The sequence below is a fragment of the Lepidochelys kempii genome, chromosome 8, assembly GCF_965140285.1.
Source record: "Lepidochelys kempii isolate rLepKem1 chromosome 8, rLepKem1.hap1, whole genome shotgun sequence".
Lineage (NCBI taxonomy): Eukaryota > Metazoa > Chordata > Testudines > Cheloniidae > Lepidochelys > Lepidochelys kempii.
In genome coordinates, this window is record NC_136387.1 from 15,057,275 (window position 1) to 15,077,813 (window position 20,539).

General features: G+C 42.0%; 1 protein-coding gene across 1 annotated transcript in view; it reads left to right on the forward strand.

The window, feature by feature from the left end:
• Positions 1-416: 416 nt before the first annotated feature.
• PDLIM4 (PDZ and LIM domain 4) overlaps positions 417-20,539 on the forward strand; it is a 105,345-nt gene continuing 85,222 nt past the window's right edge. The window contains exon 1 of the mRNA XM_073355643.2: positions 417-628. Coding sequence (XP_073211744.1) covers positions 536-628 — 93 coding nt within the window. The 5' untranslated portion in view covers positions 417-535. The remainder of the gene's footprint in view (positions 629-20,539) is intronic.

The following is a 20,539-nucleotide window of genomic DNA, read 5'->3' on the forward strand; positions in this document are numbered from 1 at the left end:
TTAGCAGGGGAAAAGGAGGGGGGCACACTTAGGGGTTTAGCAGGGGGAGAGAAGGGGGGCACCCTTAGGGGTTTAGCAGTGGGGCACCCTTAGGGGTTTAGCAGGGGGAGCGGAGGGGGCACCCTCAGGGGTTTAGCAGGGGGAGAGGACGGGGTGCCCTTAGGGGTTTAGCGGGGGGAGAGAAGGGAGCACCCTTAGGTGTTTAGCAGGGGAAGAGGAGGGGGCACCCTTAGGGGTTTAGCGGGGGGAGAGCGCGCCTCTCCCCCACTCTCCGGGCCTTTCACCGCTGCTCCCTGCGGGGGCGGGGTTCTGGCTCTTCGGGGAACCAGGCGGCCCCGTGCCCGGCCTGCGGCGCTGTCCCCCAGCCCGCTCCCCCGCAGCCGGCTCCGGGCAGGGACCCGCCCCTCGGGCGGGGAGTGGGGGGAGCCGAGACGTCAGGCGGGCCGGGGCTTAGCCGGCGCTGCGGCTGAGGCGAAGGAGCAGAGCGTCCCTGCCGCGTGCGCCCCCGGTCGCCGCGCGCCCCAGCCCGCCCAGCATGTCCCAGACCGTGGCTCTGACCGGCCCCTCGCCCTGGGGCTTCCGGCTGGTGGGGGGCAAGGACTTCAGCACCCCGCTGACCATCTCCCGGGTAAGCCCGCCCGCGTGCCGCCCGCCGCGGCCAGGGCTGCAAGGCGCCCCCCTGCAGCAGCCAAGCGGGGCGCTTAGTTGCCCGGGCTCAGCGCTGGCGGGGGGGGGGGGGCAGCAGGTCTCCGCGGGCAGCTGGGGCTCGTTTGTACAGCTGTCGAGATGCCCCGGTGCTCTCGCCTCCCGCCGAGCTGCGGGGTATTTTTTGGGGGGGGGTGTTTGCAAAGGACGGGGGGGGAGCCGCAGCTCCGCAGGCTGGGAATTGGGCAGCGGAGCTCCGCCTGGAAACGCAGGAGCGGAGCAGCTTGCGGGGTGACTGGCAGAGACGGGGCTGCCGTGCTGGGTCCCCGCTGCACCGCACCGGGCGCGCGCCCTCGCCCCGCTGGGTCTGGCGGGGACTGACTGGTGCGGGGCTCGCGGCCACGGTGGCTGCAGCTGAAGCAGGTGGAAGGAGGCTGTGGGGAGTGGGCTGGGTGCGTAGCTGATCCCGCCGACTGGCGGTTTCATTCATTGGTGTTGGGGGGGGGGTGTGTTGTTTTGCATTGGTAGCCAGACCTTTGCGCGCTGAGGGTTGTTCAGAAAGAAAAGGAGCTGGGTCGTCCAACACTTCCTTGGTGTAACTGTAACTCCACCGAAGTAGATAAAATTATACCCGCTGAGAAACTTTCTGGAGGCTTTGTCTGCCGCGGGATTTGGCAAAAATCAGTGCGATGCAGTTGGGCCTAAATTAAAATTGAGTTAATAGGCTGAAAAGTTGCGTACCCCAGCCTTATGATTTGGAGCTCCCATCCAGGAGAGAGGTCGGTTTTGAACATAGTTGATAAAAGCTTACTTTTCATGCTGCAAACTTACACATTTTCTTGCATTCCTGATAGTGCCTTTGTTTTGTTTTACAATGAACAAAAATCTGCATTTTTGTGAAAGGCAACCAAGTACAGTGACAGTCACCAGGATCTTCTCTGCATAAGGTGGCTGTGGTCATACAATGGTTTAAAGCTTAGATCAAAGTCTCTTAAAAAGTAGAGAGCGCCACCTCCTAAATTATTAATTCTTTGTTCACTCTCCGAGAAAGTAAAACAGTGCAGTATTTTCACCTGATAAGAGAACAATTGCAATGGCATTCCTTGTTCACCTGGAAGCACAAAGAAAGTGACATGTGACAGGATGGCTGGGTAAACTATTATGTTGGGCCAAATTTGGCCTTCAGTTTCACTTATAAAATCCCATTTTTCAAGTGGGGTTTCAGGGACATAAGTTAGGACAGAACTTGGCATTTTATGTCTTACAGGATTGCAAATATAATAAGGATTAACTTAACTCACAGTAATTTACCATGTCATTTAGTTATCAAAAAGTAGTGTTTTATTTTCTTGAATAACCCTTTTTGGGTTCAATTCATTTGGGATGAGCATTTATACAATATAATTTTAATAAATATGATTCAGAATATTTTTGCAGTGTAAGCAGTTTGAAGTTTGTTGCTCCTTTCACAGTAGCGTTGTAAACTTATTTTTCCTTTCTGTACTTAGTATTGCATAAATCTGTCCTCCTTGAATTGGTGCAGCTGGATATTAGCTATCTAATTTATTCTATTTTCCATTTTCCTATAGACAGATTCATTCTAGTTATTTAAATATATTGGTAAAAAAGACACTATATATTGCATCTTTCATGTAAAAATATAAAATATTATACCTGCCACTGGAAATATCAAGGCGCAGTTGGAGGAGAATAGAATTGTGGAAATAAACAAACATGTCTGAGTTTTCTATGGCATCTTCTAAATGGATATTTAAGATGAATTCTTAAAATGCAATCTGGGTATATGTCAAAGAATAACTGTCCGATCACTGCATATTCTGTTCTAATATCTTAAAGGCTAAAACCTTGTTTTCCAAAGTTTTCATATTTGTGTCAAATGCATTAAAAGTAAAAATACATTGATGGTAATTAACATCTCTTCAGTTCTTCTCAGTAAATAACATGTATTTTCCAGTTATTCTGTCCAGTTTTTAGATGTAAAGAACCTTCCTGCCTATACAGTAGAGGGATTAGTCCTGGGGATAGGTCCAACCCTGCAGTTTTTGTTTAGGTAGCTACGACTGCAGTTAATGGGAGCTCTACTTAAGTAAAGACTGCAGAACTGGGTCCAACACCCAATCCTGTGTTGCATAGTAACTATTGCAGTGTCAGGTACTTGTGTATAATACCATAGGGGTATGTTTTGGGAGTTTTTGTTTAAATACTGCTGCTGGCTTGAAGCAACTTGTGCACATTTTAAAAAATCCTTAATAGGAATGTGTGCAGGTAAGTGATGTATGCTGGCCTGGATTAACAAGTGTGGTGCTTTGCTGAAGCATCTAAGTATCCTGTTCAGGGCTGTACCCTGCAAAGTGCAGAGTTCTCTCAACTACCCAAACTGAAATCAATGGCAGGTGGGATTGCTCAGAAGCTCTGAGGAGACATTCAGCACACCCACAGGATTGAGCACATACTTTTTGTGTTGGAGTTGAATAGTAAGTTTCAGGATATCAGTCAAGTGGTCATTTTACTTTTGGAATTAGTGAATAAATGCTCCACAGAATATTGATAGGCATTGCAAGGAGAAACAGCTGTTAGAAGATGCTTCCCCCCACATACAGAAATTGTTCACCAACTCTATACTTGCCAGTAGGAGTGACTGCACATAATGGAAGTGAGTAAATAGGATTTTAGGAAAGCTATATGTGATTATAGAAACAAACCATGTTTTTTAAAAAGAAAATGAGTTCTAGTGGCACCTTAGAAACCAACCAATTTATTTGAGCATAAGCTTTTGTGAGCTACAGCTCACTTCATCCATCCGATGGACGGATCATCGGATGGATGAAGTGAGCTGTAGCTCACGAAAGCTCATGCTCAAATAAATTGGTTAGTTTCTAAGGTGCCACTAGAACTCCTTTTCTTTTTGCGAATACAGACTAACACGGCTGCTACTCTGAAACCTGTTTTTTAAACTACTCAGTTTGTAATCTTGAAGTTACACACGCTGAAAAGCTTTGCATGTTTGCTTTCATTTGGGGGTGTTTCTTATCACACATTACAGGGATCTTTTGGTTTTATTTATTCATTTTAAAATAAAAACAAAACGAAGGAAAAATGTAGCATGGTGAATAGCAACAGACAGTATTTGAGCAAAATATATCTGTTAAACAAACATATGCTAGATGTGCCCAGTGGGGAAGTAATTGGCCTGCAGGTGTCAGCACGTATTTCATTAATTTTAGGAAGTCTGTTAATTTTCTCCCCCATTTTTACAGAATTTATCACAATTAAATAACTACCCGTCTCTTAGAGATCATAAAATATTTCTCTTGTGAAGATTAAAATAACGAATGTAGGTCAGAAAGCCTGTTTTATTGTTACTTTGATGGAAATATTTTGTTTTACCATTATGTTAGAAAAACCATAGAGCCTGGCTTTGCAGCAGACAAGAAGCTTGCCAAATTCCTGATCTGATTCAGCAAATTTAGGGGCTAGAAACTTTTTACTTCAGTGAACAGAGACATTTTACTTTGGTCCTAAGAGGATGTAACATGCGATTAGCAATTGTATAGTATTTCATGTTATTCATTACACTTTATGTAGTAACTTTTAAAAACCAGTCAGACTTCAAGGGCTTGATCTTGCTGTGATTGAAATCAATGGCAAAACTTCAATTGACCTTGATGGTGTATTGGTTTCAGAGTAACAGCCGTGTTAGTCTGTATTCGCAAAAAGAAAAGGAGTACTTGTGGCACCTTAGAGACTAACCAATTTATTTGAGCATGAGCTTTCATGAGCTACAGCTCACTTCATCGGATGCATACCGTGGAAACTGCAGCAGACTTTATATATACACAGAGAATATGAACCAATACCTCCTCCCACCCCACTGTCCTGCTGGTAATAGCTTATCTAAAGTGTTCATCAGGTTGGGCCATTTCCAGCACAAATCCAGGTTTTCTCATCCTTCACCCCCCCACACAAATTCACTCTCCTGCTGGTGATAGCCCATCCAAAGTGACAACTCTTTACACAATGTGCATGATAATCAAGTTGGGCTATTTCCTGCACAAATCCAGGTTTTCTCACATCCCCCCCCCACCCCCATACACACACAAACTCACTCTCCTGCTGGTAATAGCTCATCCAAACTGACCACTCTCCAAGTTTAAATCCAAGTTAAACCAGAACATCGGGGGGGAGGGGTAGGAAAAAACAAGAGGAAATAGGCTACCTTGCATAATGACTTAGCCACTCCCAGTCTCTATTTAAGCCTAAATTAATAGTATCCAATTTGCAAATGAATTCCAATTCAGCAGTTTCTCGCTGGAGTCTGGATTTGAAGTTTTTTTGTTTTAAGATAGCGACCTTCATGTCTGTGATTGCGTGACCAGAGAGATTGAAGTGTTCTCCGACTGGTTTATGAATGTTATAATTCTTGACATCTGATTTGTGTCCATTTATTCTTTTACGTAGAGACTGTCCAGTTTGACCAATGTACATGGCAGAGGGGCATTGCTGGCACGTGATGGCATATATCACATTGGTGGATGTGCAGGTGAACGAGCCTCTGATAGTGTGGCTGATGTTATTAGGCCCTGTGATGGTGTCCCCTGAATAGATATGTGGGCACAATTGGCAACGGGCTTTGTTGCAAGGATAAGTTCCTGGGTTAGTGGTTCTGTTGTGTGGTATGTGGTTGTTGGTGAGTATTTGCTTCAGGTTGCGGGGCTGTCTGTAGGCAAGGACTGGCCTGTCTCCCAAGATTTGTGAGAGTGTTGGGTCATCCTTTAGGATAGGTTGTAGATCCTTAATAATGCGTTGGAGGGGTTTTAGTTGGGGGCTGAAGGTGACGGCTAGTGATGGTGTAGGCTCAGTCCCTAAGTACTCAAGCTTGCAAGGTGATGAGCAATGCACCCTCATAGCTAATGTGAGTCTAGGGTGCTCAGCACCTTGTGAGATTGGCCACTAAAATGTTAGCACTGAAAGAAGCATTATTGGCTTTGGGACTAATATCTGAAAATGGTAAAAATCAGGAAAGACACTTAGACACTTGGTAAAAACATCAGTGTTTAATTTTGGGGGTTGGACGAAAGGCTAAGCTTTGTAGCAGATTGCACTGTGATGCAGATGCTAAGTGTGAATTGCTGCACTCCTCTGGTAATACAGCTGTTATTGTTGTTAGTTGTTTTACATAGATTAAAAGGACATTGTCAGGTCAAATTGAGTCCCACTTTTAAGGATTACTGAAAATAAGCTTTTACAAAACCATGGGCCAGTGAAAATGTTTTGTTGTTATTAATATTTATTTAAGTGGAAAGTTGTGATTTCTTTTCCCCAACCCAGATATTGTAACATTCTGCTAAGGCAAGATAATAGGAAATTAAGTATGAATTGACTGTGAAGAAAAATGAAACTACCTTATTTTCCTTGTCCCTCTGTTGATGCAAATACTAAAAAAACAGTATAAGTAGTGAAAACAAATCAGATTTCAAAAATTTTATTTTCAGTAATCTAAAGTGTTATCTGTAACAGAGATTAAATTTGTTTGTAAATATGGGGCCAAATATTGGGTGCCCTGATGCAGAGAACTCTTAGACTGACTTTGGGTCTGAAAATCCTCTGTGGCAAAATGCACAGGAAGGGACTGTAGGAAAGAAAATCTCCACAAGAATCCCCTTCTAGTGTTCCTTCCACATTGCCCCATCTTTTTTGGGTGTGTGTGTGTGTGTAGACAGAGATGACTGTAAAGGTAAAGCCAGCAATTTAATGCATGAAAACCATTAACTCAATAGGAGTCTCCAGGCTGCTAACTAGTTGGGCCAACTGAGCTTTGTCACTCCGTATTGCCAACTCTCACAATTTCTTTGCAAGTCCCATGACATTTGGTGTGTGTTTTTTTTTTTTTTTAACCCCAGCTCATAGAGATGTGATTAGGCAAGAACCTAAACTTTCATTTAAAACAAACAGGTTTCTAACCTTCCTGATTACAGAAGAAGCTTGACACCATGACCTAAATGTTTTCTAAGAGCTCAGAAAGCAGGAAGCAAGTAAAAAGAACCTATTTGTCTCATGATTCTTTTTCAGGGGTATTGACTTGTGATGTTGACCACATACTTTGGACTGGCAATGCTGTTTTTATATGTGCCCTTTGATATCAATACACTTTCCATCGTGACCATTCGTTTGATCCACTTGCCACAACCTACTACCCAATCACCAAGGACCCCACTTATTCACCTTCCCTTTCAGGCTTCCAGTTAGTTCCATAGGTTTCTTATTGCTTTCTCATAGTGCTTCTAACAAGAGCCTTAAAATTCTCATCGCTTCTGTGTTCACTTGTTAGGATGGTTAAAGTTTTCAGTTGCAGACTGAAATTAGTGTCTCCAGTGTCTAAATACACGTTATGATGATGTAAGCACTTCAGACGGATATAGAAGTTAAAAAAAATTATGCAAAGAAATGGAAACCCCACATAAAATCCACTAGATTATCTTTGTCTGTTGAAAACCAGGTAGGTTTTTCACAACCGTGATCTCCCCTTGTGTGGATATAATGGGTATGAGCCAGGCCTTTAATAGGAGTTTATGTTCAGACAGAGGGAAGACTTCAACATTTGTTCTGCTCTTTTAAATCTGACTAAGATGTCTCTAATCGCTAAAGACTTGATAATTTAATCCAGATTTCTCCTACAGGATGAGACCCTCTGTTGTTTACAACACCCAAGTGTATCTGTGTCTGGTTTGTTTTATAAATCATTCAGCAAATAAGTATTTGGCTTTCTATGACTGCTAGACTACTAGGGAAAAGAATAATTTCCCTCTAGACTAGACAATTCACTAATTTTAATGGAATGCAAAAATACTGTTGCTGCTGTGAGAGCACACAGCAAGCAAATGTAAGACAACATTTTACACTTAGTTACCTAGGTGAGACCCCTTTAAGATTGCAGTTTCTTTTTCAAAGTCCATCTTGCCAAACTGGGTTGAAGCAAACCAATGAAGACAGAACTTGGCCTTTATATTCCAGTTCCACTAAGGCAACATTTAAAAACATAAGTGGAAACAAATGAAAATACTTGTGTGAATAAAGACTGAAGAACTAGACCCTAAAATACCTGTATTTATAGCATGGCCGTGCAACATTTAAGGAGGAGACATTTTAACAGAGTATAAGTAGTTGAAGGTTGTAAACCCCAAGGGAGGGAGAGGAGTTATTTAGGATATTATGGAGAAGAAGACTAAAGATGGGCCCTCAAGGAAAGCTGTGGAAATGACTTCACATCATGTATTTAAATCTATTCTGGATTTAGCACTAAAAACATTCAATAATATTGTAGTGAACAATCCTGCCCTGACAGGGAGATGGATTGTATGATCTACTACGTCTGTTTTCTATCTTTAACTTCCATGGTAAATCATTACAGTTGCACAGATGCCGCTGAGAGTAGAGTTTTGCCCATTGTTTTCCAATAACTAGATTCATTTTGCTGGGGCATTTGAAGAAAGCTCATGTAATCAATAACCACATATATTTCTTAAAGTTCGTTTGTTTTTCCTGAAAATAGTTTTTCTATTTGATAAATAGAAAATTGTAGGTCCACAAATATAATTACATAGAGTGGCCTGATCCTTCACGTCAGCAGTAGAAGCGGTTACTCAGCACCTTGTAGAATTGGGCCCTGTACCAGCAGGGTTTTAGTGAGGATGGCGATGAGATCAGAGCTACACCTGTCATTATCTTCTGCCTAAAATCATTTGGAGCCTCAGCTATGGTACTGGTTACTAGATTGCTTTAGAGAGGCCAGAACTCTAGCCTGCATGTTCAATTAATGTTTGGGATAGTTTTTAAAATTTTACTCTTTATTTTTAATTTTTAAAAAATAATATTTTAAAAGGAGCTGTAGGAAGGACAGATTTTGGGGGAGGGAAGGGGGCACGTTCCTTTCTCCCATACCCATCTAACAGCAAGAACTAATTCAGTTCATTTTTCCTCCTGTATGTTGTCTGTGAAGCTGAAATTGGCCAGGCTGAGTTTAGCAACTTCAAACATACGTTGTACTGAATTGTGCCCCCATGTTAGGTGCATCAGAATCATCACCATAATACCGGCACAATGCTGGGAATAGCATTTTTAGTGCAAGGCTGCTCTCTGAGCCATGCGAGGTGGCACATGGCCTATGGGCAAGTACAACTGAGAGCTTGGAGCTGAGGGAAGAACGTTGTGTACTGTCTCCCCCTTTGTGGAATTTACAGAGGCAACAGCTGTTTGAAGCTGGCCTCATGATTTGACAGGCATTGTGCTAGAAATGAGACTTAAGATTTAATTAGGTAAGGATCTGGTTACTGTCAACTTTGCTTTCTTGGCTAATTATTCCAAGAACTGCAGTTCAAACAAGTTGAACTTTATGGAAAATCAGTGTACTTCATCTTTTAGTTTTGATTGCTAGGGTACTTCCTCTTTTTCATCCGCTGTGGTTTAATAACAGAAACAGAACCCTTCATTCATCATCCTGCTTCCAGATTACTGAAAGTACTTAACAGACATAAAGCCTCCCAACGTTCTTAGGCATAATAATACACAAAGTTGTATAGAAGTTAAGAGGTTTGGTCCCACTGCAACTCAGTGGCAGAGCTGAGGTTATCTTATGTTTTTGTTTAGTACCTATCATGGTGGTATTTAAGAGCTGAATAACAGCCAGGAGTCATGGCTCTCTGATTTCCGGTCTAATCATGAGATACACACCCTGCCTGTAATTAAAATTACCATCTTATAAGTACAGTAGGCATATTTAAAATGCATTTGGATAATTTATGGCCCAACTGTCCTGTCCAACTCCTACTGAAGTCAAAGGTATGTTTCTACTGAGTTCAGTCAAAGATGCCCCAAGCCTTTATGTTTGGAGAAAATGTAGATTTACTCCAATAAACAAATTACTCATAATTGTCCTGGGTAGCTTAGTATATTAGTCCCTCTGTTGATTTCTGGGAGTGAACCAGAAAACACATTTTCGGTATTGGCCCATAATTACACAAAACAAATGAAAGTGTGAAAAAACATATTTACAATCTATTTTTGAATGATGTAGCACTTCCATGTTTGAATGTTGAGATCATGCATTCTTTAAAGAAAATTTAACAGCGTTAGGTTTTATTTTACATTCAGGAGAGTATTTGTTCCAGTAAAGGGTTGGGAGGTTGTAAAAGTAAAGGTTTCTGACAGAACAGTTATTTAAAAAAAAAAAAATTTCTGATCTGTATGGATTTTGCTGTAGGGCTTCCTGATAATCACTCTGGATATCATTACAATCCTGAGCCTTTTAAACACATTACTTACAATGTATATGCCATTCATTATTGTAATGTAGTCTAATAACCACTGCTGAGAGACCTAGGACCACCAAATATGTGTTTTCCCCTGAAGCCCTTCACGTTAAGCCATTGTTTAGTTCCTTGGTTTTGTTTCAAATTTCTGCAACTCTGTATTTGATTACGCTTGTTTAATGTAGCTGGTACTATTTAATCTATTGCTGCAATCAGTTTTTGATTAGAGCTTTCAAATAGATTGGATTAACTGCTAAATGTGCATTAGTCCTAAAACTCGTATTGCAAAGATTGTCTGCTAGCCTTTGCCAGGTATATATCTCCTGTATGACAGAACTAAGAGTTGGTAGCTGTTTCTTTTATTCAAAGTATACTTATATGTACTAGATTTATAAGAAGCTAAAATGTAACTGAGAGTAAGTTGAAAGGAGTACTTGTGGCACCTTAGAGACTAACAAATTTATTTGAGCATAAGCTTTCGTGAGCTACAGCTCACTTCATCGGATGCATACTGTGGAAACTGCAGAAGACATTATATACACAGAGACCATGAAACAATGCCTCCTCCCACCCCACTCTCCTGCTGGTAATAGCTTATCTAAAGTGGTCACTCTCCTTACAATGTGTATGATAATCAAGTTGGGCTATTTCCAGCATAAATCCAGGTTTTCTCACCCTCCGCCCCCCCCCCACCCCCCCACACACAAACTCACTCTCCTGCTGGTAGTAGCCCATCCAAAGTGACCACTCTCTTTACAATGTGTATGATAATCAAGGTGGACCATTTCCAGCACAAATCCAGGTTTTCTCACGTCCCCCCCCCCCCCTTTTTTTTCCCCCAAAAACCACACACACAAACTCACTCTCCTGCTGGTAATAGCTTATCCAAAGTGACCACTCTCCCTACAATGTGCATGATAATCAAGGTGGGCCATTTCCAGCACAAATCCAGGTTTTCTCACCGCCCCCCTCCCCGCCCCAAAAACCTCACTCTCCTGCTGGTAACAGCTCATCCAAACTGACCACTCTCCTTACAATGTGTATGATAATCAAGGTGGGCCATTTCCAGCATAAATCCAAGTTTAACCAGAACGTCTGGGGGTGGAGGGGTAGGAAAAAACAAGGGGAAATAGGCTACCTGGCATAATGACTTAGCCACTCCCAGTCTCTATTTAAGCCTAAATTAATAATATCCAAATTTGCAACTGAATTCCAATTCAGCAGTTTCGCGCTGGAGTCTGGATTTGAAGTTTTTTTGTTTTAAGATAGTGACCTTCATGTCTGTAATTGCGTGACCAGAGAGATTGAAGTGTTCTCCGACTGATTTATGAATGTTATAATTCTTGACATCTGATTTGTGTCCATTTATTCTTTTACGTAGAGACTGTCCAGTTTGACCAATGTAAATGGCAGAGGGGCATTGCTGGCACATGACGGCATATATCACATTGGTGGATGTGCAGGTGAACGAGCCTCTGATAGTGTGGCTGATGTTATTAGGCCCTGTGATGGTGTCCCCTGAATAGATATGTGGGCACAGTTGGTAACGGGCTTTGTTGTAAGGATAGGTTCCTGGGTTAGTGGTTCTGTTGTGTGGTATGTGGTTGTTGGTGAGTATTTGCTTCAGGTTGGGGGGCTGTCTGTAGGCAAGGACTGGCCTGTCTCCCAAGATTTGTGAGAGTGTTGGGTCATCCTTCAGGATAGGTTGTACATCCTTAATAATGCATTGGAAGGGTTTTAGTTGGGGGCTGAAGGTGATGGCTAGTGGCGTTCTGTTATTTTCTTTGTTAGGCCTGTCCTGTAGTAAAAAAAAAAAAAGGGGGGGGGGTGAGAAAACCTGGATTTGTGCTGGAAATGGCCCAACTTGATGATCACTTTAGATAAGCTATTACCAGCAGGAGAGTGGGGTGGGAGAAGGTATTGTTTCATGGTCTCTGTGTATATAATGTCTTCTGCAGTTTCCACAGTATGCATCCGATGAAGTGAGCTGTAGCTCACGAAAGCTTATGCTCAAATAAATTGGTTAGTCTCTAAGGTGCCACAAGTACTCCTTTTCTTTTTGCGAATACAGACTAACACGGCTGTTACTCTGAAACCTACAGTTGTAATGACACTTAAAAATCATTTAAACTAAAGGTAAGAGCTAGTGGAATTAGATTTAATATATTTTTATTGCTTCCTAAATGTTCTGCCTTCAGATTTTATTAAATAGCTATGAGAGGAAAATAAAAATCTCTTGCTATTCAGCCTTGGAGTTTGTTTAGAAGAAAATACTAAAGAGAGAGCCTAATGCTAATTACTCTAATCAAGCACACTGATAATCCAGGGTAGGAAACTAGGTGGAAGGAATGATTCATGTAGTTCCAGTCATACAAGGTCTGACCTTGGCTTGAGTTTAGCAAAATAAACCTAATCCACCCTAAAATACTGTAGGTCTTTGCCAGACTTGACAAAACAGAAAATGTTCTACACATTCAGGGGGATTTACAGCATTTTTAAAATTGTTAGTATAATGACAACATTAGCTTTAAAATAAAATTCGAACTATTGCTCTGTTAAGACAGGTGTTGAGAGTTCTTGTAAAATGACCTGTAGCCAAAAAGCTAGATACTTTGGAGCTATTTTTTATTAATCCAGTTTCTCCCTCTAACCAGTATCAAGATGGTTAAAATGACTTTCCCAATACTAAAAACAAGTACAATGATATTTTTCTCTGTGTCATGTAGAGCATGATAGGCCGCAGTCCTGGTCCCATTGCAGTCAGTACATTTGCAGGCTTATGCAAAGTGTTTTAGAATTTCATCTCCCAGTGTGCTGGCTGTTACGTTGCTGGTTGTGCAAAATTTCATACCGAGCCAAGGTTTGAGCACTGTGTTATTCAGTAGTGGTCCTTACACCCTCTTGAGAGAGAAATCTATCACTTTTGTGTGTATATACAAACAATATTTTTACTATTTATTTTTTGGTGGGGAACAATACCACTAGGGTATCTACTCTGCTCTCCAAGAGCATTGCTACCAATATAATATCAAAGCATCACAAAGGCCCTTTCAAAGTCCATGCCATTACTGATAATTTCTCATGGAATGCAGCAGTGTGAAGGAGCTATGCTGGCCTCATCTATGTTTCAAATTCATGTCGACCAGAACTTCAAAGTAATTTCACGAAAAAATATCTTGTGAAATAATTTAGTGACATTTGTGTGCAATCCACAGTAAGATTTCCAAACTTTAAAAATACAGTAAAATCAACCTACATCTAGCTCCAGAACAGAAGGATTCAAAAACATTTGTTATTCCAAATACTGAATGTTGCACAAGGACAGCTCCTCCACACCTGCAGTCAATTTAACTTTGCCTTCAGTGAGAGGGAGTCTAGGCATCACATGATCAGTTTTCCCACTAGGGAAGGTGTGGTGGGAGCTTGAAGGTAAATTGCAAATTTACCCATTCCTTAAACTTTCATAATCAATTGCAACATAAATGAATGAATAAATCATGATTTTGTGTGTTTCTGCATCTCCCTAACCTGTTCCTACTATTTGTTATTACTATCAAAAGGAGATTACATATACTTACCCCTCTGGTTGGGAAACCCAGTACTCTTAAGATAAAAAGCCATAAGCCGCTTCTGTTTGTCTCCTGTAAAGCACACAGGAGATTGCTCCAAAACTGACCTAAAGCCATACCACTTACATTCCAGGAAGTGACTGGTGGGATGGAGGTAGCCAGTCAGTGCTACGGGGGTAATACAGCTGCAATTCAGTCCTGCTGCGGAGGGTAATGAGCAGGAATGTCTCTGCTTGTTGTGGATTAGCAAAGGCAATTGATAAGGGGAAGCAAACTGTATCCGATACCTTTCAGGGTACCCTTGTTCGGAGCATTGTTGTGTCCAATTTTGAGGGGGCCATGTTTTAAAAAGTATTTAGTTGCCCAAAGATGCAGATAGGTGCCTTGTGAGAATTTCAGAAATGCCTATGTGCCTGTCTGCATATTTAGGGGCCCAAATACCTTTTAAAATGTGGCCCTTGGGTGAACTGTGTATTTCTTGAAGAAGGAGCTCTTAAGTCTGCATTTATACTTTAGTTTGTCACTTGCCTCCTATTGCTCAGTCACTGGCATTCTTAATTCTCCAACCTCATCAATTTATATAATATATAGGTTTGTGTAATTTATAGGGTTCAGTGGTTCTCAGCTTTTTCCATCTTTGACCAAGGTGAGCCTCAAAGATCTGGACTGGAATTCAAACTGCAAGAAAGCCTGGATCTAAGTTTTGATTTGGATCCATCTGTATTTTGAATGTAAAACTATTATCAAACATCTTGCAATTTCTCCATCCTGAATCTCTTAACCTATTTATTAATATGTCTTTGTTCTTACCAAATTTCTGTGTTGTGGGAAAGATGCAGGTGGATTGGAATGAAACATCTGTTGTTCTCTCCCGTGAACTATGCTAAAACAGAAAGCTTAATAAAATAAACAGGAAAATGCTAAAGGTGGTGGTGGTGGCGGTGACGGGTATTGAACTTCATTGGTTGATAGCTTAACTTTTGATTCTTCCGATTTAAAAATCTTGCTATACGAAATACTGCAGTGGTGGTACATGGCCTGCTGTCTGAGGATAGAGCAAGTTCATTTGTTCTCTCTGATAGCTGTGAATTTTGTCATGTTTTTGTTAGACCACATCTGACCAGCTTTCTAAGGCTTTGATCTGGGCCTTTTGATCATGCTTATGGAACAGTATGTTCCCCTAACTTGCCTATAACCAAGTCCCACTGGTAGAGAGCAAAAAACGCAGTGCTGGCTACAACAGAGCTGGGAAGACTGACTCTGTATCATTCACTGGCGGCCCATGGGAACTCTTCTGAAAAGGTAATATAGTCCCGGGCTACAATGGAGCTTCACTCCCAGGGAGCAGGGGGAACCACCTGGGACCATGGAGCAGTCCTAGAAGGAGAGAACATCTGCACAGATGGTCCAAGCCTATAGCAGAGCTCAGGGGATCCACAGAATTAGGGTTGCAAGCCCCCTGCTTGGGGGAAATATGCCTTGCTGTTTGTGAAAGAATTTGGAGGACATGCTTGAAGGGGGAACCTTGCAGAGTTTTCCTCCCCCTTGGCCCCATTGCCATGGGTATAGGTGGGGCACAATGGTACTCTCAGGTTTTGGCCCCCTCCAGTTGGTTCCTTAGTGTGCTGGGGAGTGTTGAGTTTGATCTCCTTGAGAGAAAATATAAACACTGTGTGTGTGTATTTATGTATGTTTCAAGTATAAACAGTGTCGCTTAGGAAATCAAGTTGCACATCTCCAAATGCCAACTAGCTCATTACAGTATAAGCAACAGTTGTAGGAGTGTTTTCGTTTACTGGCTTGATGTCAGACATGAGCACTTTTAAAGCATATGCAAACTCCAGTGGCCAGATAAGATAGCAACTGGTATTTTTGTTAAATCTCTTCCTTAAGATCTAATTATCCACTCATCTTTGTGTTGTCTCTTAACTAATGGAATAATGTAGCTTGGCCTAGCGACGCCACCCACAGCCAGGGTCAGACATTTGAAAGCAAACTCTCCACATGAGTCTCTAGGGAAGCAGACTTCACATCGTGAGGGAAATGTGTCAGTCTCTAGGGGAAAGAGCCGACCACTCCACACATCAGCAGCTGCAGGCAGCGTCACAAAGAGACTCATTGATGCTGCTGCTTTTGGAGGGAAGGAAGGTGGTGGGTGTGTGGCAATCCTGAGAGAGAGGATGGGGTGTGTGTGAAAATCCTCTTAAACCCAATGACAGCTCAGTCTTTAGCTGAGCAAATGTAACTTGTTCGTAATTATAACTGTACACCCCCTCTCCTGCCCCTCTCACACCCCACGTTAGCACCGCCTCTGGGTTTCTCAGCATTTCTTGTTTTATCCATGAACATCTTAGCTCTGGGTTACGGACTGGCTTTTTGGGGATCTTGTACAGCGCAAAACATGTTTAATAATTCATCACTCGAGCTCTTTCTCCCTTTTTCTGTCCTTGTGCTTGGTGCAAGAGCAAAGAAATCCTCGGCTCCTGGTTTTTTCAGCCCTTTAGGGGGGATGCCTGCTTCCTGGTATAAATTAGAGCTTCAGGGGTGAGCTCTCAATTGCCTGTGGTCTTCTACGGCCATCCAGCAGATGAGACCAGCTGGAGCATAGTGTGCTGTGGCTACAACTCCTGTCCTGGGTGCTGAGAGGAGGGAGGGGTATTGTAGAGGAAAGGGATGCTTACAGGGGCTGTTCTGTCCATAATTTTACTTCTAGTTTTGGGGGGCATTACAAATGACAGATGTTTCCAGTGTAGTTCATAAGGCAGACAACTGTGCTGTGTGATCACCTCAATAGTGAAACACATGGAAGTTCTTGTGTTTTCATAGCTTTATTTATTTATTTTTTAAATCTCCATACATTTGCACAGAAAACTTCCCCAGAGCACATTACTGGGCCAATGCAAAGTAATGATACTTTACATCCTTGTAGTACCTTCCAGCTGAAAATTCAGAAGTACTTTGCAAATTTTATTGATCTGACGCCAGGCATATATTAAAAAATTAGGTCAACCCAGCTGCATCGCTCAGGGTGTGAAAATCCACACCCTGAGTGACACAGTTAAGCCTTAAGCCTGGATCAAGCATGGCTGATCACATATCTGTACTATGAATCAAACTAATTTCAATGGGCTAGATAGGAATGGTGCCATATGGATTTATATTTGCTGAAAGGACTGTAAATGCATGGCAATGATAAATAGCAACATATCCAATTGGGGAGGGTATCTAATGGGGGTAGTGCAGAGATTTTGAGTCAGGGCCAAGGCCCTTTAACATCTTTGTTAATGGCCTTGCAGGGAGATGAATGGAATGTTAATGACAGGTTTCAGAGTAACAGCCGTGTTAGTCTGGATTCGCAAAAAGAAAAGGAGGACTTGTGGCACCTTAGAGACTAACACATTTATTTGAGCATGAGCTTTTGTGAGCTATAGCTCACTTCATCCGAATGATGAAAGCTCATGCTCAAATAAATGTGTTAGTCCCAAAGGTGCCACAAGTCCTCCTTTTCTTTTTGGAATGTTAATGACACTTTCAGTTGACACTAAATACTGGTTGATTGTAGTGTTGTTGCTGTGGTGTTGGTTCCAGGATATTAGAGAGACAAGGAGGGTGAGGTAATCTCTTTTACTGGATAAACTTCTGTTGGTGAAAGAGATAAGCTTTTGAGTTTTCACAGCTCTTCCTCAGGTCTCTCTGTACCTCTTCCAGACTGTTGCTAGGGCGGGGAGGTGGTGGTGTTTTTTCACACCTCTGAGCGACATAAATTTTGCCAACTTAAGTGATAGAGTAGACATGGCCTATGCTTGAAAGCGTGTCTCTCTCACCGGCAGAAGTTTGTCCAGTAAAAGAGATTACCTCACCCACCTTGTCTCACTAAATATTGGCTAATTTAAAGACCTCAACTCAAATTATTTAAAGATTTCTTTAAGACCATAGTGTTTACAGTGTATTTGGCCTGAAGTCACTGTAAATTCTTTACTGCTATGAATGGATACTGAGCTAAACATTAGCATCTGTGTACTAATGCTCTTTAGTCTGCTGGACAGCTTAACACTGAATGCTGTGCAAAAATTGTGTCTTCCTGTGATCTGTGAATTACATGCAAGTATTATATGACACATCCGACCTGAACTGTTTCCATGTGAAATGCATTCCTCTCACAAAATACATCATGGGTGTTGACCAGCTGAAGATGACAGGCTTCCTAAATCAAAGAATGTGAGTCACTGTTTTCAACTGGTTGTAAAAGACAGAGGGTCGATTCTGTTTTTGCTTATACAGCTATAAAACAGGTTTCAGAGTAGCAGCCGTGTTAGTCTGTATCTGCAAAAAGAAAAGGAGGACTTGTGGCACGGTCTCTGAGCTATAAAACAGGAGCAGTTGCACTGAAGTCTTTCAGTTTACACCAGTGTAAAGGAGAATCAGGCAGAGAAATTTTGAGTTTGTATCCGATGAAGTGAGCTGTAGCTCACGAAAGCTTATGCTCAGATAAATTGGTTAGTCTCTAAGGTGCCACAAGTACTCCTTTTCTTTTTGAGTTTCCCCAGTTTCTTCTAAATATCCAGATGTCAGAAGAGGGTGGTGACAACTGTCCAGGGGCTTTTGAGTAGGATCAGCTACAAAGAATTTTAAATTATATAAAATTAAAGGAGATATTCTTTCCACATATACTTTGGGACCAGCTGGAAATGCCGACTGTACACAAGTGATTATTGCACAGTATTTGCTCCCTCTCCTGCAATATGATCAGCTAGTACAGACCCTTGTGCCCCAATGCAATCCCGCTGACTTCACTGGGATACAAGGGTCTGTGCAAAACACAGCATACAGACAGCCCACAAACTGAAGAGTTTACAATATAGACAAAACGGGCACAGAATAGACAAGATGTCTTGGGAATCCCAGAGGGGGAATCCCATATTGACTCACTTCTTTTGGCCATCCTGGAAGAATTGAGTCTTTACTTAATAGTCTCCAGGGGAGGTATCCCAAAGTATATGCGAAAATGTTTGCTTCCTCAAATAGCTTGAAGTGATAACAGGTGGCTCTGATCAATAACAATTGCAGATGTTGATAGCGAGTGTCTTTATTTTTAACTGTTTCCATTGGAATTAAAAAAAAAAAATCTTCATGGAAACATGGAGATTATGGGGCAGATCACTAGCTGGTGTAAATTGTCATTGCTTCGCTGCAAACCGTTTATGCCATCTGAGGATCTGTCTGCATGGATCATGGATATTGTCTTAGGTTTTATAAAAGTTTGTGTTTACATAACCTTAACTATGGAACAGGGTTTTTTTGACACTTGTCCCTTGTAATAAAGATCTGTTTTCAACAGTGGTAATTTCCAGCATCCTTATTGTCACAAAGCCTCAATAGATTATTCACAGATCATTATTTTGTCTTAAAAAAACCCCATTCTATTCATTACATTCAGCAGCATGCACAAGTAAAGTTCCTTTGAAAATTATCCAGAGCTCTGGCTATAAAGTGACTTTAGAGTGATATAGAAGAAATTAATAAAATGGGCTGGCACAGATATTTTAAGTGTTTTTAATTCCCTAATATGTGCCTGCTCACTCTCAGACCCTGCTGGCATATACTTCATTCATGTCACATGTACTTTGGTTACTGATCAAAGCAGGCTCTAGGTCTAGCTGACTGGAGGCATGGATCAATCTGCCAAAAGCCCTGTGCCAAAAATCTCGTTTGATTTATGCCACTTTAACTCCACTGATTTTCAGAACATGCCCTTTAGTGAATTCAAGTCAGCCTGCAACACACAATTATTGAATAAATCACATAGCCATACCTGCAGAGAACTATTGACTAGAACCCTGGCCATGTTGCACTCAACACCCAGTTCTAACACTTGAATTAAAAGAGAACTGTAGTTGCTAATAATTAAATGGCAAATAAATAAATCATTAACATAGTTAAGGATGCCCGGGAATAGCTTTTGCCCTTCCAGAACATGGAGTTCAGCAGAAACCAAGGAATACAGAGTTAAGGCAAATGCCCAAGGTGGGTTTCAGACTTCAAAGTTGTAGGCCCAGTGAGGCATTAAGTGGCCCATTCATCTCAATGAGAAGTTCTCAGAGGAAAGAGAATACTCCATGTTGATGAATATAGCTTGAAACAATTGCTCTGAGATGGGTGAACTGCACCATTCATGTCAGTGGGTGCTCCCTTCCTGCCAGCAGTGCAGGAGAGTTTCTGATGTGTGTTAAGCATATTGGTTCTTAGCCCCTCACCCCAGTGTTTTTGGTCATTTGCTCTGAGCATGCCTGTTCTAAGCTCCACTTCCAGAGGGGCAGGGCTTCTCCAGATCCTAGTTCACATGGGGGTTAGGGAGAAAGGCTTGGATACCGGAGAAAGGCAAGCCCTCACCCCAGAACTTGGCTTACATGAGGGGGAGTGAGAGGGGGGTCAGACTGTCAGATGGGCAGGGAACCCCAGATCCCAGCTCGCATAGGGTGGTAGAAAGAGGGGTGCCCATGTCCCTATTGTCCCCTAGTTCCCTGCTATTCAATCCATGTCCCCTTCCCAGTTCCCTTCACCTGAGACCCCCACCTCTCCCCTCCTCTACTACCCATCACCATTTGTCCCCTTCTCTTTGATGCAGCCCCAGACCCCTCTCACCCTTATTCCCCCTCACTCCCCCCTAAAAGGCCCTCCCTTTCCAGTAAAAGCATTTGCATATCTAATTAATTTTTTTTATTACATTCCCCCAAAATAACCTCCTTCTTATACCAATAAAATAAAAACCAGCAGGATCTTATTAAAGGGGAAAAGGCAAAATGCCACATTTATTGTGAATACAGAAAGAATCGTAGTAAGCAGTTAGTTATAGCTATAACATTCCATTCAATTTCATATTTATTCACATTCTCACACACACACACACACACACACACACGGGTTCTGCAAGGTTGTTATCATAGTTACCAACCTTAGAGTTGCTCATGCCAAGCCACTGGCCAGGTGGCCTGGACATGA